Source organism: Engystomops pustulosus, chromosome 8 (assembly GCF_040894005.1).
Source record: "Engystomops pustulosus chromosome 8, aEngPut4.maternal, whole genome shotgun sequence".
In the NCBI taxonomy this organism is placed as follows: Eukaryota; Metazoa; Chordata; class Amphibia; order Anura; family Leptodactylidae; genus Engystomops; species Engystomops pustulosus.
The window spans coordinates 92,402,946-92,417,867 of NC_092418.1; the positions used below are offsets into that span (position 1 = coordinate 92,402,946).

General features: G+C 41.5%; 1 protein-coding gene across 1 annotated transcript; it reads left to right on the forward strand.

The window, feature by feature from the left end:
• Nucleotides 1-54: 54 nt before the first annotated feature.
• Nucleotides 55-12,349, forward strand: LOC140075642 (FAST kinase domain-containing protein 1, mitochondrial-like). The gene is made up of 15 exons (XM_072121778.1): nucleotides 55-244; nucleotides 1,550-2,009; nucleotides 2,092-2,160; nucleotides 2,784-2,909; nucleotides 3,781-4,179; nucleotides 4,412-4,522; nucleotides 5,114-5,245; nucleotides 5,695-6,184; nucleotides 6,493-6,607; nucleotides 9,106-9,234; nucleotides 10,017-10,148; nucleotides 10,418-10,531; nucleotides 11,482-11,623; nucleotides 11,805-11,919; nucleotides 12,211-12,349. Exons 2-15 carry the CDS (start codon nucleotides 1,645-1,647, stop codon nucleotides 12,301-12,303), a joined length of 2,532 nt encoding a protein of 843 aa, XP_071977879.1. The 5' UTR covers nucleotides 55-244; nucleotides 1,550-1,644; the 3' UTR covers nucleotides 12,304-12,349.
• The last annotated feature ends 2,573 nt before the right edge of the window (nucleotides 12,350-14,922 follow it).

Here is a 14,922-nt window from a genome sequence, read left to right on the forward strand (position 1 = left end):
TGACTTGTAAGAAAAGAACTTTCTCGCGAGATCTTAATGGCTGTAAGCCGGTTAGCTTGTCACTCCGACCTTCAACCAAACATGCTCGCGCGACTTGCAGGATGACGTCACTTGTGCGACAGGAAGTGTCTTTCACCCCAACATGAGCCTCACACATGTCTTTGAGACTCGTACAGGAGTGTGAGATGTCCTCTATGTGCACTAGATAATAATCCCCGGGGACATTAGCATCTTCATCACCGATGTAAGCAAATATTATGTGCAGTTATTTCTTATCACTACTCTGCTCATTTATATGACCTGTACTGTAACACTAAGTGGCAATGGAAATTTAAAGGGGTTGACCAGCTATGTTCTCCTGACTGATCTCATATCAGATGTGATTCAGAGTAGTCACTCAAATCAGCTCAACTCCCAGTGAATAACTGGTTAATGAGACCCATGAATGATCTGTGGGAATCAAATTGCGTTTGAAATACAATTAAAGTTTAGCAGTGAACAGTTACTCCCAAACACCGATGCATTGAGACCTAAATTCTTATGTTTGGGATTGAGCCCCCTGCCCGTGTTTAGACAATAAACAATGTGAAACACGTGGTGCTCGTTCCCGAACAAAAGTATAAACACATTTGCAACTGGGAGAACTTATATCTAAACGCATTTCAAATGCCACACGTTAAAAGGGTTGTCCAGCCTGAATAATGTATCCATCTGAAAAGGTATGGGGTGGGGCGTGCATAAAAACACAAGAAAAATGTATGCTTACCTTCTCTGTCGCTCCCATTGTCCCGCGCCGCACGCCTGCTACAGTGTTGAATCTAATGCTGTAATTGGTGAGTAAAGTAGTGGGAAAACGACGACAAAAAATCAAGAAAGAGGGGACGGCACTACAGGAGCATTGGAAAAGGTAAGTATTTGTTTTTAATTTGCTTTAACGTCCAATGCTGAGCACCCCCTTTAACACTGCTTGACACTTCTGCCCTGTGTCTCTCAATGTCTAATGTCAGATCTGTGGGGAAGAGACCCCCACAGATCACGAGAATGAGGGGTCCGTCTGACCCCTCATCGCTCCGTCAGACTAATGCAGCAGACGGCCGCGCAAGACTGTTCTGCTCCGTTAATCTCTATGGAGCTGACGGAGATCCGTGAGCGCAGAGCTCGGCAACGGTCATCCACGGCCGTCTGCTCCCTTAGTCTGACGGAGCAACGGATTCCTCGTTCTCACGAACTATGAGGGTCTCGGCACTGAGACCCCCACTGATCAGCAAGTTAGGCCCTATCCCGTGGATGGGGCCTAACTTTAGTTTGTGTGAAAACCCCTTTAAAGTGATGGATTTGTTTCTTACCGCTGGTGAATTGGAAGAATCTGGTGAAACTCGTGCCAAAGATTTTTCTTAAATATAGTTAAAGACCCTCTGCCTTGTCCAAATTTTTTTCAGTTTATATCTGTATGTCCTGTTCCTGAATATGTTTGCGGCTGTAAATTCTTATGAGCAGATTTGTAAGAAATATAAAGTAACAGTTTTTTTCGTATGTTTCCCTTTTGCAGATGGTTTTCAAGATGTTTAATCACATCTTCAAATGACATGAATTTATCCAGGGAACGGAATACCAACCCCTTGAAAGTATGGTACAGGATACGGCATGAAGATAATCCTTTGCTATAGCGCAGAGATGTTCCGCTGGGGCAGGGCGCTGCCTCTATCTCTGCGCTTGTTTCAGATGCGTAGAATCAGTTCTGATCCTCTCCTGGACCAGCTGATAACCTCCAATAACCAATTCCAGATCTTTCAACTTGTCGGAATCCACAAGTCCAAGCTTTCAGTGCAGCACGTGGGCTGTGCCATCAATACATTATGGGAGATTCAGAAGGAGAAACCAAGTACAAGCCTGAATTTTGAAGCTCTCCGAAATCACCCAGAATTCATCGCTCTCCGGATCCTGGCAGAGAATAAAATTGAGTTTATGAGTAATAGCACCTTGGTGGATACATTGTATGCTGTGATAAGGTAACATGGAAGATCTTTTATATATTGCTCTGTTGCTCTGTCGTTATGTAACGCTTTATTTCCTATTGTCTTTTACTTCAAGGTTTAATGTAGAACCACATGATTCCCTGGTGCAGCAGCTGCTAGTAGAAGGCTGGAGGAGAGTGGAGAGGTGAGCTTGGTCTGATGTTTGCTCAGTATTCGCTTTAGTTCTATCAGATACAGTAGCCTATAGAAGCCAAACAAATAATCACAGTAGTTGTCTCGCTGCAGAGAGCCCAACCAGTAAAATGACTTGTGAACATTTTTGAGCATCAAGAAAATTTTATTGAAGGAAAACGGAATTGTGCCTTACAATAGGTCATGGCAAAACACATACCCCTCACAGGGAGAATTCACAGAGTTTGGTATAATACATAGCCAGACTGCATCAATCATAAAAAGGGAGAAAACAGAAGGGGGGGCTGAGAACCTTTTTGAATGAATTTTTCCAGATCCTGCTTACTTTTTTCATGCTTATGACCTATGGAGCTGCACTCAAACCATTGCACCTGCATTATTCTAGTTATTTATTTAGTCACTGTCCCACGCATAAACAAGTCTAAAAGCCCAAAAGCAGCTGAAGGAGTAGACTGATAAGTACTGTAGTTGTTGTTAATACACAATTAAAGACAAGAATGGAAATTAGAGAAATCACGCCACCTGGGGATCACTAAGTATTTCTAGTATACATTTACATTCATATCATATGTGGCTAATGTTTAGTATAGATTTTCCTTCTTTACACTCGTTCAGGTTTGAATCGGAGACGCTATCAAAATTTTCTGTTTGTCTGGACAAAATTGATCTTGGTACCAGCCCCCTAATGGGAAAGGTAGCCAATGCCCTGAGCACAAACCTGGACAACATACATAATATCAGGTAAGCCTTTATTGCTGTAGTAAATCATCTAGAATTTAGAGGATATTTGAATAGCAAGGAATATGGAAATCACTGCTTGGGTCTCTGCACTCCTATACTATTAAATGGAGCTGCAGGACACAGGCGCGTCATGTCGATCCATCAATTAGTGAGAATGGGGCCCTCGTTCTCCAGATTGTTGGGGGTCCTGTTCTCATTATCGGTAGGGGTGTCCCAGCAATCAGACCCTCACAGACCAGAGTCTTGTCTTGTATCCTGTGGATAGTGGATAACTTAAATAATTGGTACATCACCTTTAATTAGTGTGAGAACATTAATGGGTTATCCTGGTGCTGTAAAATTATGCAGACCCCATATGAGCCCTTAAAGGGCACCTACCACCACGATTCTACCTATAAAGATAGAACGGGTGGTAGGTGGATGAATGGGACGTAAGGATAGCCCTTTTTGGGCTAATCCTTACGTCCCGGCTATCCTTTTGTAAACTTTAATGACTTTATATGCTAATTTTTTTAAGCCACTACTGGGGCGTGGAGTATCCGGACATGAGGCTACTAGTCGCGGCTACTCCACGCCCCAGTAGCCACTTAAAACAATTAGCATATAAAGTTATTAAAGTTTACAAAAGGATAGCCGGGCTATCCTTACGTCCCATTCATCTACCTACCACCCGTTCTACCTTTATAGGTAGAATCGTTGTGGTAGGTCCCCTTTAAGGATATAATTATTTTGTTTTATGCCATAATTTTCTCAAACAATTTTTCTCAACCTTTGCTTTCTGCGCCTAGTAGGGATCTTGTGTGAAAGCCCTAAGTTATGCTACAACCACTGATAACATTGGTAACATTTCTGATTTTGCATCATCCCCTAGAATCTTATCCAGTCTTATGATGAAGACATTCCCCGTCACCTCTGCGAAGCTGCAGCAGCGACTGATCGAACGCGCAGAATCCTTACTGGAGAACATCGATCATGTAGACGTGCACAGCGTGCGCAGGATCGTCCAGTTTCTCTTCTTCATGAAGTACGACTACCAGCCCCTCCTAGATAAATGCAACCACGTATTTGTGCGGGACATAAAGAAGATGAGCACGGACACAATGTGTATCGTCACTGGTCTGTACCGACAGATGTCCTTCAAGCAGTTTGAGTTTCTGGTGTTGGCAAAGTCGTCCCTTCTTGAAATTTCTGACCTGTGGATTAATGCTGAGCATTTTGGAAAAATATTTTGTGCCTTATTTCCAATGGCTTCCCAAGAGACAAGAAATAGGTAAGTGACTCCTTTAAAGTCATATTACAGGATTTTATCGCTCTGTTGGTTGGAATTTATTATACATTGCTTCTGTCTTCACTTTGAGGTTCCTGGTTATCTTTGACGGCCAAGGACTCATTTTGCTTATCGCCCCTAAGCAGTGAAAATAAAATCCAATTTATGCATTTTACTAATGATTGTCGGTGTGTATTTCATGTGAATTTGTAAAGCTGTGACTTCCATTATCCAGGCTTGAGGATGACCTGGTAATACTAGCAGATAAGATCCATCACATCAGTCTGGTATATATCCTGGAGACCATGGCAGAGGCTGATTGTAAAAACCCCATCCTCATTCAAAAGTAAGTTTCTATGGAATTAAAATCAAAGTAGACATAAAGTTTAAATGGCCATTAGATTAGCAGGGTCAAACAACATTGCTGATAATTTGTGTGAAGAAGGGGGTCAGATTGTATCACACACATTGTATGGATTGTGCACAGGCTAATATGCTGTTGTGTCTATATATTCTCATATATATGTTGCAGGGCAGCACGGGGGCTTAGTGGTTATCATTACAGCCTTGTAGCGCTGGGGACCTGGGTTCATGTCCCAGAGTCAACATCTGCAAAGAGTTTGTATGTTCTCTCTGCGTTTGCGTGGGTTTCCTCCCACTCTCCAAAACATACTAGTAGATTGATTAGATTGTGACCGATTTGGCAAGCTTTGTGCAGCGCTGTGTAATCTGTGTGCGCTATATAAAGTAATTATCATTAATTATGTTGCCATCTAAACAGGGACCTTAAAAACCCCTTCGTTTTTGTAAATTGGTTCCTTAATGTAACAGGCTCTGTATAGTGCACTGGAAGACAGGACCCTTGTTATACTGTATGAACATATTACTTGATGACAAGTCTGCGGATCTTATTCCATTTCTCTGTCTATCTCTGCAGGATCTGCTCCGCCATTCAGGAAAATCTGGATTGTTACCAGCGACTGTATTTATGTAAAATAACAGATGCCCTGATGTGCCTGCCCTGCCAGAATTATCAGCTCTTTGCTGATCTGCAGAAGCGTTTGACATCGTAAGTGACGTGTTATTATAGAACAGTCATGAGGATGCATATAGTTCCCATAGTTCACATAACTGTGTGGCCAATCACTGGCCTCAATGCTCACATCCCATGTACTGCTGAGGCCAGTGATTGGCTGGTTATATGAACTGACTGTGTTGTCTCATGGGAACTGGGTTTGGAGGATTTCAATCTTCCCTGGTTACATGATGGACACAAGTACAAGAGACTATTTGTGCCTCTTCACTAACTATGCAACTGATATTCGTGACCATTACATGGGATCTTTCCCAGCTTTTCTAGAATCCTGAATTTCAAATCTGCCAATGGTGGCATTGTGACTCTGCATTCTGTTATATTGACATATAACAAAAAAAGTCACACAGATGAACATTTTAGTTATATTTTCATTTGGCTCGTAATGACTGCTTCTAATTAGCTAACATTTTGCATTTCCATAGCTACATGAAGACCTGTTTTGTACCCTCCATTGTGGTTATGATGACCAGATCCCTGTCGCTGCTGACACTTACAAAGGTGGATGATGTCGTCCTCACGAAGATCGACAGCATAGTCCCCCAGTGCGACCTCAGTGACCTGAATAGCATCGCTAACAGCGTCATCAGATGGTTGCAGCCAGTCAAGGTGTCCAGGCAGAATAAGTCTGTGGTGTACGAAAAACTCCTCCAGAAAGTGAGCCGACACGGACTGGAAAGAATCCGGAACATGGACAACATTGATAAGCTGTTAAATGAGCTGACGTACATGATGACCGGGCAGTGGCTTCAGGATATGCTCATAGATGACATCCTGCACACCTGTCAGCGCCTGCAGCCTCAGGTCACCTGGAGGAACGCTCCGTTTTTGTCGCTGGTTATAAGTTACTGTAATGGTCTGTGTCCTCCAGTGCTGGATAGGATTGCGGAAGTCACTATGGAGAATGTTACAAAGGTAGGAGCAACAGTATTTGGCATCAGTATATTCTCATCAGTACTGAAAAAGTAACGATTCTGGTGATGTTACTGGGATTTGTCATGTGACAAATAGATGTCAAAGCACAAAAGAAACACCCGAGCATAGATGACACGATCCACACGTGAATCTGTAATCCGTGCAGATACTGTGGGTATTGCTGTGGATTCTACAGAAGATTTCTCCTCTATTATTGAAGGAGGACAAATCCACTGTAGATCCTGATCTTATCCTATTTCAGGACTATGTAATTTATAGACTATGTAATGGTTTGTCGTATTTTTCAGATCCATCCCACTGATTTGAACAGAGTCCTGTATGCTTTTGCCAATCTGAACTACGACCCCCCACGGGAAGAGGAATTCTTTAATATGTGCATTCAGCATATTCTCAGCAATTTGAGTAAGTGTTCACTACAACTCTGCTGTTTCCTATGTTTCCATGTGTATCGAGATGTCGATAAGGCAAAGATGACTTCACCTTAAAGTTTAAACTTTGATTGTTATCCCTTATTTGTAGAATAGGGGATAGTAATCTGATTAGTTGTAATCCAATTGCTTGGACTCTTGCAGTTTACAAGGTCAGGGGTCCTAATCTCACTTTTCTGCGCCATTCATTTCTATGGGAGTGTCAGAAATGGCCTGGTACTGCATTTCCAGCACTTCTATAATATTGAATAGAGCAGGAGGACGCAAGTTCGGTCTGTTGCTTCACTCAATTGAGGATGGATTCTCGTGAACTTTGAGGATCTATCCTATTGATCAGTTGGGGTCCTTGTAGTTGGACCCCCTCCGATCAGATTATTATTGGCCAGGACATCCTCTTTGCCTACAGGAGAGTCGGTTCTACCATCGCCATAGGAAGTCTCTGCAGCAGAGGTTGTTATTGCTGACTCTATGTACATGTTCAAAAGAGGCCTGGATGCCTTTCTGGTGAGCAATAATATCACATTGTATGAGAATAAAACTTTTTATAATTGGTTAATACTATTTTTTATTGTTGATCCAGGGGATTTTCTGACCACCATAATAGGGGTTGGGAAGGAATTTTTTCCCTGCTTTGGGAAGCAGCAGGAACATTGGCCTTGCGGGATGTTTTGCCTCCTTTTGGATCAATGCAATTTAATGTATAGATTGGACCTGATAGACTTAACATTATATACTATGAGTCTCTTTGTCAATCACTGTTGGTATAGTCCCTTTAAAAGAGAACATTTCTACTTTGGATTTACCCCATGCTTATTAATAGATTAAAACATTCTCCCCCTAATTTGCAGCATGTCTATTCCCTGTTTCCTATGTAAATAACCATCAGGCACAAGTCTTCTGTATACAGAAGCCGACCTACACGGTGACAGACACAGGCGTCCATAAAACAGCCAATTTTATTCCAGGGAACTTGTAAAGGGAATTGTCTGTACAGTCTGTATATAAGGAGTTATCATGCAAGTCTTCTTATATATAAGAAGTGACCGTGTCACAAGATTTAATGCAATTTATCCCAGAAGAGGTGCTTCCATAATGCTCTGTTATATTTGTCTTTAAGTTCTGCCAGGTCCACCACAATACTGTAACTCATCCCATTACAATAAATTGGGTCTATTGGGTTCTGCCAAGCTGAGCATCATTATGATGTGTGTATAAGGTAGTTCTGCATGAAGCACATATTTCCATTGAAAGACTAAAGAATCTGCAATGGAAGCTCCTGACTAAGCCAAATGTGAAGAGGGACAAAAAAATGCAAGGAATTTGCCTAAAGGCGGGAGGGGGGGGGGGGGGGGGCTGACCTCACCTCTCCCTCTCATATCTCATGAAATACTTTGGCTTTGAATGAGACCGCCTGCTACAGCATAATAACATAGGGAGAAAGCAATTCAGAAAAGTCAGAAATGTTCTTTTTGTCTGTGCTTGTTCTATAAAGGGGATGACACTTCCCACTTTTAGTGGCTTCTTAATCTACTGTCCATGAAGAATTGGACGTCTTCATATTCTTTACATTTAACTTCATTTTTCCTAGAAGTTTTGGAGTTCATGGAAACTTATGTAGGACCCAAGCTGGACTGATCCATTAACAGGACCGCTGTTCTCCAGACTGCTGGGGGGCCCAATCCTTGTGATCGCAGGGGTTCTTAGCTGTCAGATCTTTTACTGATGAGTTTGTCATCCCCAGTGGATAACATATAGGAAAACATGAGTAAGGACATAAAGCTACGTCAGAAAATGTCAGTTGTTTATAGGAGACACAGGAACATGTATTTTCAGCTGTTATATTATGAATAAAGAATTAAGTTTTAGAACTGGAGTTTAAAGATTGCGAGTGCTGGATCTACCTGTTCTATATTTTCTATATAAGAGATAACATGCAAACTTGGTACAGCCCCTTTAAGGTTAAGATTGGAAGGTAATGCAGTGTAACTCATCACCAGGGAACCTATCACCAGGGACCTCATATTCACTAAAAATAGGTTGCAGAAGCCCATTACAGCTGCATTGCAAATATGTCTTTCTGCCTTTTCTCAGCATTTGAATTACAATATAATTGTGTGTTATAACTTACCTTCTACCCTGACAGAATCCTCTGTGTAGTCCCAGGGGTTGGGCTTTGGTTTGGATGCATTTCAAAAAACAACAACATGTGAGTTGTCCATGCTGCTCACTCCTCAGCTCTCAGCCCCCACCTTTGTGCTCCTTCACAGGAACAGAGCTCACAGGGTTGTGAGCTGATATCAGAGGGGGAGGGAGGAGCTGTATCTTCATCAGCCTATTCCTCCCTCTCCATCAAGAGCACATGCATCCCCTGCCAAAAAGGGAGTGAATGTGTATGAGGGGGTTCGGAGGAATAGCTGCTCTCTAGTGATCACCTTCTTTATTCATCCGGTTGTGTCTTGTTTTGTCTTGCAGATTCCTTCCCTCCTCATCTCATGGTTCTGGTTGCATTTACACTTGCCGTTGCACAGTATTTTCCGGAAGATCTAATAAAATCAATTTTTAACGTTGGTTTCCTGACCAAATTGGATTCTGAGCTGGATAGTAAGTAAGATGCTCTTTTCTCGAATTTATATAAACATAATCCTTTAGGATAACCGATATTTGCAGAATTTTAGAAATTCAAAAAAGAAAAAATGTCTGCTCACCCATGAGCTGCGTCCTCCTATCCAGTGCGGCTGTGCTCCCAAGGGTGGAAATATTCTGAAAAAAGAGGATTTGAGCTGGAATCCTCTTTTTTTTTTTTTTTTCTGAATATTTGCAAAATCTATTCCTTTCTGATAAAAGGAACTGAGCATCGTAAAAGTTTTGCGACCGTGTGTTAATTTACCCTTCTAAGGGATTGTCCTTTTTCAGCATATAGTTGATATTGTTTGAGTAAGGAAGCGTTATACAATATTCCAATACAGGCAGTCCCCCGCTTACAAGATAGGTTCCATAGGTTTGTTCTTAAGTTGAATTTGTATGTAAGCCGAAACTGTATATTTTATAATTGTAGCTCCAGACAAAAACATTTTTTTTGGCCCAGTGACAATTGGAGTACCAATTTTCTGTAATGGGAGCAAGGATTATCAATAAAGCTTCATTACAGACACCTTACAGGTGATTATTGCTGATTGGACTATAGTAACATCCAGAGATTCACCAGATGTCACAGTGAGCAGAGAGATCCTTCTGTAACTAGGGGTCATCTGTAAATCCGGTGTCCTTAAGTAGGAGACCACCTGTATACTTTCTGTATCAATTCCTCATGGTTTTCTAGATCTCTGCTTGCTGTCATTCATCAGGAAGCCTCATTGTTCACTTCTTGTTACTTCTTTTTTTAGCTTTTCCAACAGACAGAAGTGCCAAGATCCGGATACGCCTGATGCAGTTAAATCGAGCAGTCTGCCTCGAGTGCCCCGAATATCAAGTCCCTTGGTTTCATGAAGAATATTGTCGGCAAATGAAGCAAAAAGGTGCAGGGGATAATAGGTGTTTAAAGTTTGCTATGTATGAGAGAAGGAGCTCTGTTATTTTTAACTTCATGAAGATGTTCTGCAGCAGCTAGGGTGATGTCATTTTAAAGCGCACCATAAGCTGTAGCAGAATATTTGGCAGAGTTTGGAATATGAGTGTAATACTGTATCTACTACTACTTCTACTACTACTAGTATGCGGTATATTACCTGATTGATGAGTTAGTCAGGAGCAAATATTAAGATTTATTGTTTTATTATTTACGTAGATGCAAGCAACAAAAGATCCATCTATCATCAAATTCACATATTTTTGGGAGATCTTCTCGGAGGAATTAATTATTCAAAGATGTTTGTAACTACTCCATATTACTATACAGTAGGTAAGATTTTAATTCGTGTGTGTGTGTAATATATATATATATATATATGTGTGTGTGTGTGTGTGTTGAAATCCTGTTTGTACTTTGCTGGATATGTCATTGTATGGAATGTTTTTAACATTTTATTTTCAAATACTATATTGTAATTCAAAATGTTGATTAATCCTTTGTATATGTTATCAACATTGGGGACGGCGGGGGGGTAACATGCCGGGGTGGTACTATAGACTTCATCCTATTTGGGTCAATTGGAAATTCCTTGCAGTGACTTTCCTGGTTTTAGCTCTTTGAGTCGATTGGACCTAGTTGATAGGACCAATCTTGTTCATGTGCAAAGTTGTCCACTTATAGCAATTTTTACTAGGGTAAGTATAAACCTCTAATTGGGTCATTCATATTATACTTGCCCTGTTAAAGTTTCCCGTTTGCCTGTAGCCACTATTCACATGACTTCCTGGGGTAGCAGGAAAATGGGATGTCCATTATCCTGATGGAGAGGTCGTCCAGTATTACTGTCTGCTTGCCTCTCCATCATAAACAGTATAGGTGGGTGGAGGGGCGTGTTATGTGACGGGGTAATGGTTATGATGGAAGGGGCGTGCAAACAGTAATGTCTGCTTGACCCCCACCATCTTCCGGAAACCTCTAGGATACGTGACATCCCAAGTCCTGTTGCCCAGGAGTCGCATGACCCACGGCTCCCTATGACAAATGGCAAACTTTACCAGGGTAAGTATAATATGGATGACCCCCGTTATTGTCTAACCTTGGTAAAGCTATAAGTGGCCAAACCCTTTAAGAATAGAGAAGCCAGATCTGTGCCCATCCACTGATTACTGGGACCGTTTCTTCTTGCATAGTGGATGTCTTTGTAAGATAAAGCTTTATAATTCTTTTAAGAAACATTATATTGAATGTAAATCTACTAATCTAGTTCTTGATTGTTTTAGACTTTGAGTGCATACTGAACCAAAATAAAAAACCTATTGCGTATATGGATGAGAACAAGCTTTCCTCTAACGTGGCAGAAGTACAGTGGGGTCTGGACGGCCATTTATGGGATAGCAAATCTTTACCTCAAGGCGCCCAGAGGTAGGTGACTGCAGTCGGCCCCTAGATCACCGCTCATCCTCAATCATGATTTCAATAATTCCTATTTTTTCAGTGGAAGGCAAAATTGTATTATGTGCTTAGTCTTATTATATTGTTATTATACACATGTTGGTTCTTTTATTATAACACATGATCTTTTATATTTTCTTCATCTTTACAGAGTGGCCATTGAATTTCTTAATCCGGTGGCATTTTGCCGAAACTCCTCAAAGATCAAGGGATTGAATGCCATGAAGAAGAGACATTTGGAGATCCTGGGGTACTACGTAGTGCAGGTTTGTAACAGAGTGTTGACTTTGGGATATGGCAGGGCACATGTAGACCCAATGTTGGCTGTACTGGGTCCTGGACTTGCCATAATCTGGTATAAGTAATGCCATGGAGAGACGGGACCTCACTGTATCATTCATGAGTACATTGCTATGAATGCAGGTCCATGTACAGTGGTCAGTCTAAGGAACATGGCCCATATTTCATTCATCATTTCATCAGAGACCTGTCTCATGTGTATGATCAGATTTAAGTTATTAGTAAATCACAGTTTATTCCATATTTCTTCTTCACAGATCCCAAGTTTTGAATGGAATTCCATGGAGCTTGGAACAAAGGACTCCTGGATCAATTATCTCAGGAAGAAGATCTTTACTAATGAGCTGTGAAATGTTTTATGCAAAATTGTAAATAAATTATATATTTTTTAATCCATTATGTATATCTGTTACACTGAAAGATCAGCCTTATGTATATAATATCAAGCTTTGGGGGAAAGTGCAATGTACATTTATGTATAATAAGTAAAACATGAATGCAATTTTTGGGAAATATAGAAAAACTGGCAGTACAAGATGATATAAACTATACATGGATCTGCTGTCAGTGGGGCAGATTTATCAAGCTGTCTAAGGCTAAATTCAGATGAACGTAGCACGGCGGGCACACAGCGGCGCCAGGGAGAGGGCTTTTGATTTACTGCTGTGTCAAATCTTTTTCATGGATCCTTTTTCACATTCCTGCCATATAGTGGACTTGGATATAATGTATAGGACAAGCTCGCCATGTGTTTTCAATGGTTGTCATTTCCCTACATTGCACAAAAAGTTCATCGGAATGACCAAAAGTTAGATTCCTTCAGGTTTTTTTTTTACTAAACATAAAAGAAATCAAAGCAGGAAGTTCTGTCTTGAAATCACAGCAACAAATGAAATCTACCATGAAAATCCATCATGATAAACCAGGGGCACTTACTGATAGATCCAGGCACCCTGACTGTGGTAATCTTCTTATATGTATCTTCCATGGCCTCCTTCCAGGGCTCCTGTGGGGGTTGTTACCAAAGATCCTCCGTGCTCTAGCTTCACAGCCTGTTGCACTGTCTCTTCCTGCTGTAACTTCATGGCAGCAGAGGAAGTTTAAGCACACAGTGGGAGGGGAAGTGTTCCTTGCACACTGTAACAGCCTATAAATCTTTAGCACAGGGGGGCCTCTGGTAACCACCCCGCCCCCGAGCCCTTTGGTCTCATTTGCATAATTTTGATTTATAAATTTGGTTTATTTTGATGGTGGATTTCCATTTAAATGCTTGGGATCTATAACTGCAGAGATTACAAGAAGTTTGTTAGGCCACATACAGATGGTCAGATCATAGAATAAAGATGCATCCGCAGCAAAAAAATACATTTTTTTTTTGTACGTAGGTGCAGTCTAGATGCCTGTGTAGCAGAGACGTGTCTCCTATACTCTGTCAGAAGCAATGCATGTTGCGATCCCTACAACTATTATACCAAAAGGTGCAGATTCTGTATGTAGTACTGGCCATAAGATGATAAAAATGTGTGATCCTCAGCACAGGTTTTGTCTGTCCTGTAAGGCTGCGTTCACACTTATTTACATTGGGGCACATTTACTTACCTGTCCGAAGGAGCTCACAGAAAGTGCATTGTCCGACGATCAGGCACTGTGCCGCGATTCACTAAGATCGTGCACCCGATATGCTGCATGTGTCGCTTCCCTGCTCAGGTCCACCGGAGTTCACCTTCTTCTTCCTGGTGCATGTAAGTGCTTAATCTTGCGACACAATTTGAAAGTTAAATCCCGAGCTCAGTCCAAATCAGTCAGATCGTCCTACGGCTTTCATATGTCTTGCACTGAGGAGAGGCTTCAGTCTGCACACTCTGCCATAAAGCCCCAACTAGTGGAGGCTGCAGTGATAGATTGCTTTGTGGCGCTTTCTCCCATCTCCCCCCTGCATCTCTGGAGCTCAGCCACAGGGATCTTGGGGTTCTTCTTTATCTCTCACCAAGGTTCTTCTCCCATGATTGCTTAGTTTGGCTGGACGGCCAGGTCGAGGAAGAGTTTCTGTCGTCTCAAACTTCTAACATTTAAGGGTTATGGGGTGGCCTCATAGAAACCTTGAGTGCTGCAAAAATTATTATTTTTTTTTTTTTTTTATTAACCTTGGTCAGATCTGTGCCTTGCCACAATGCTGTCTCTGAGCTCCTTGGGCAGTTCCTTAGCCCTCATGATTCTCATATGCTCTAACATGTACTGTGAGGTCTTATACAGACAGGTGTGTGCCCTAATCAAGTCCAATCAATTTAACACCTTGCTGACTGAGGACGAACTATATTGTCCTTGTGTGGCAAAGGGTGTATGGAGAGAGCTCACGAGCTGAGCTTTCTCCATACACACCGGGTAATGACTGTATAAAAACAGCCAACACCCGCCTGTCACTGCCGCGGTCGGTGCTGGCACCGATCGCGGCAGTTAACCTGTTACTTACTGTTATTTGCGCGCCGCCATCTTGGATGGCCGATTGCCGCCCCCTGGAACGTGATCGCAGGGCTGCGATCGGTTGCTATGGTAGCCTAGAGTCTCATAGAGACTTGTAGGCTTGCCATGTGTAATGATTTCTAATAGCCAGCAGAGGGCAGCCTATTAGAAATCATAGTAAAATGGGTATAAACTGCAATACAGTAGTATTGCAGTATATATTATTAGCAATCGGACCCTGCAGGGTTAAATTACTCTGGAGGATCTAAAATAATAGTAAAAAAATATGAAAAAATAGTAAAAAAAAAGTAAAAGTTTAAATCACACCCCCCTTTCCCTAGAACTGATATAAATATAAATAAACAGTAAAAATCATAAACACTTTAGGTATCATCGTGTCCCAAAATGTCCGATCTATCAAAATATATTAGCCAATTTTCCCGGCCTTTAACTCTGTAACGGAAATTGGTGCCCAAAGTTGAAAATGCCACTTTTTTGCCATTTTGAAA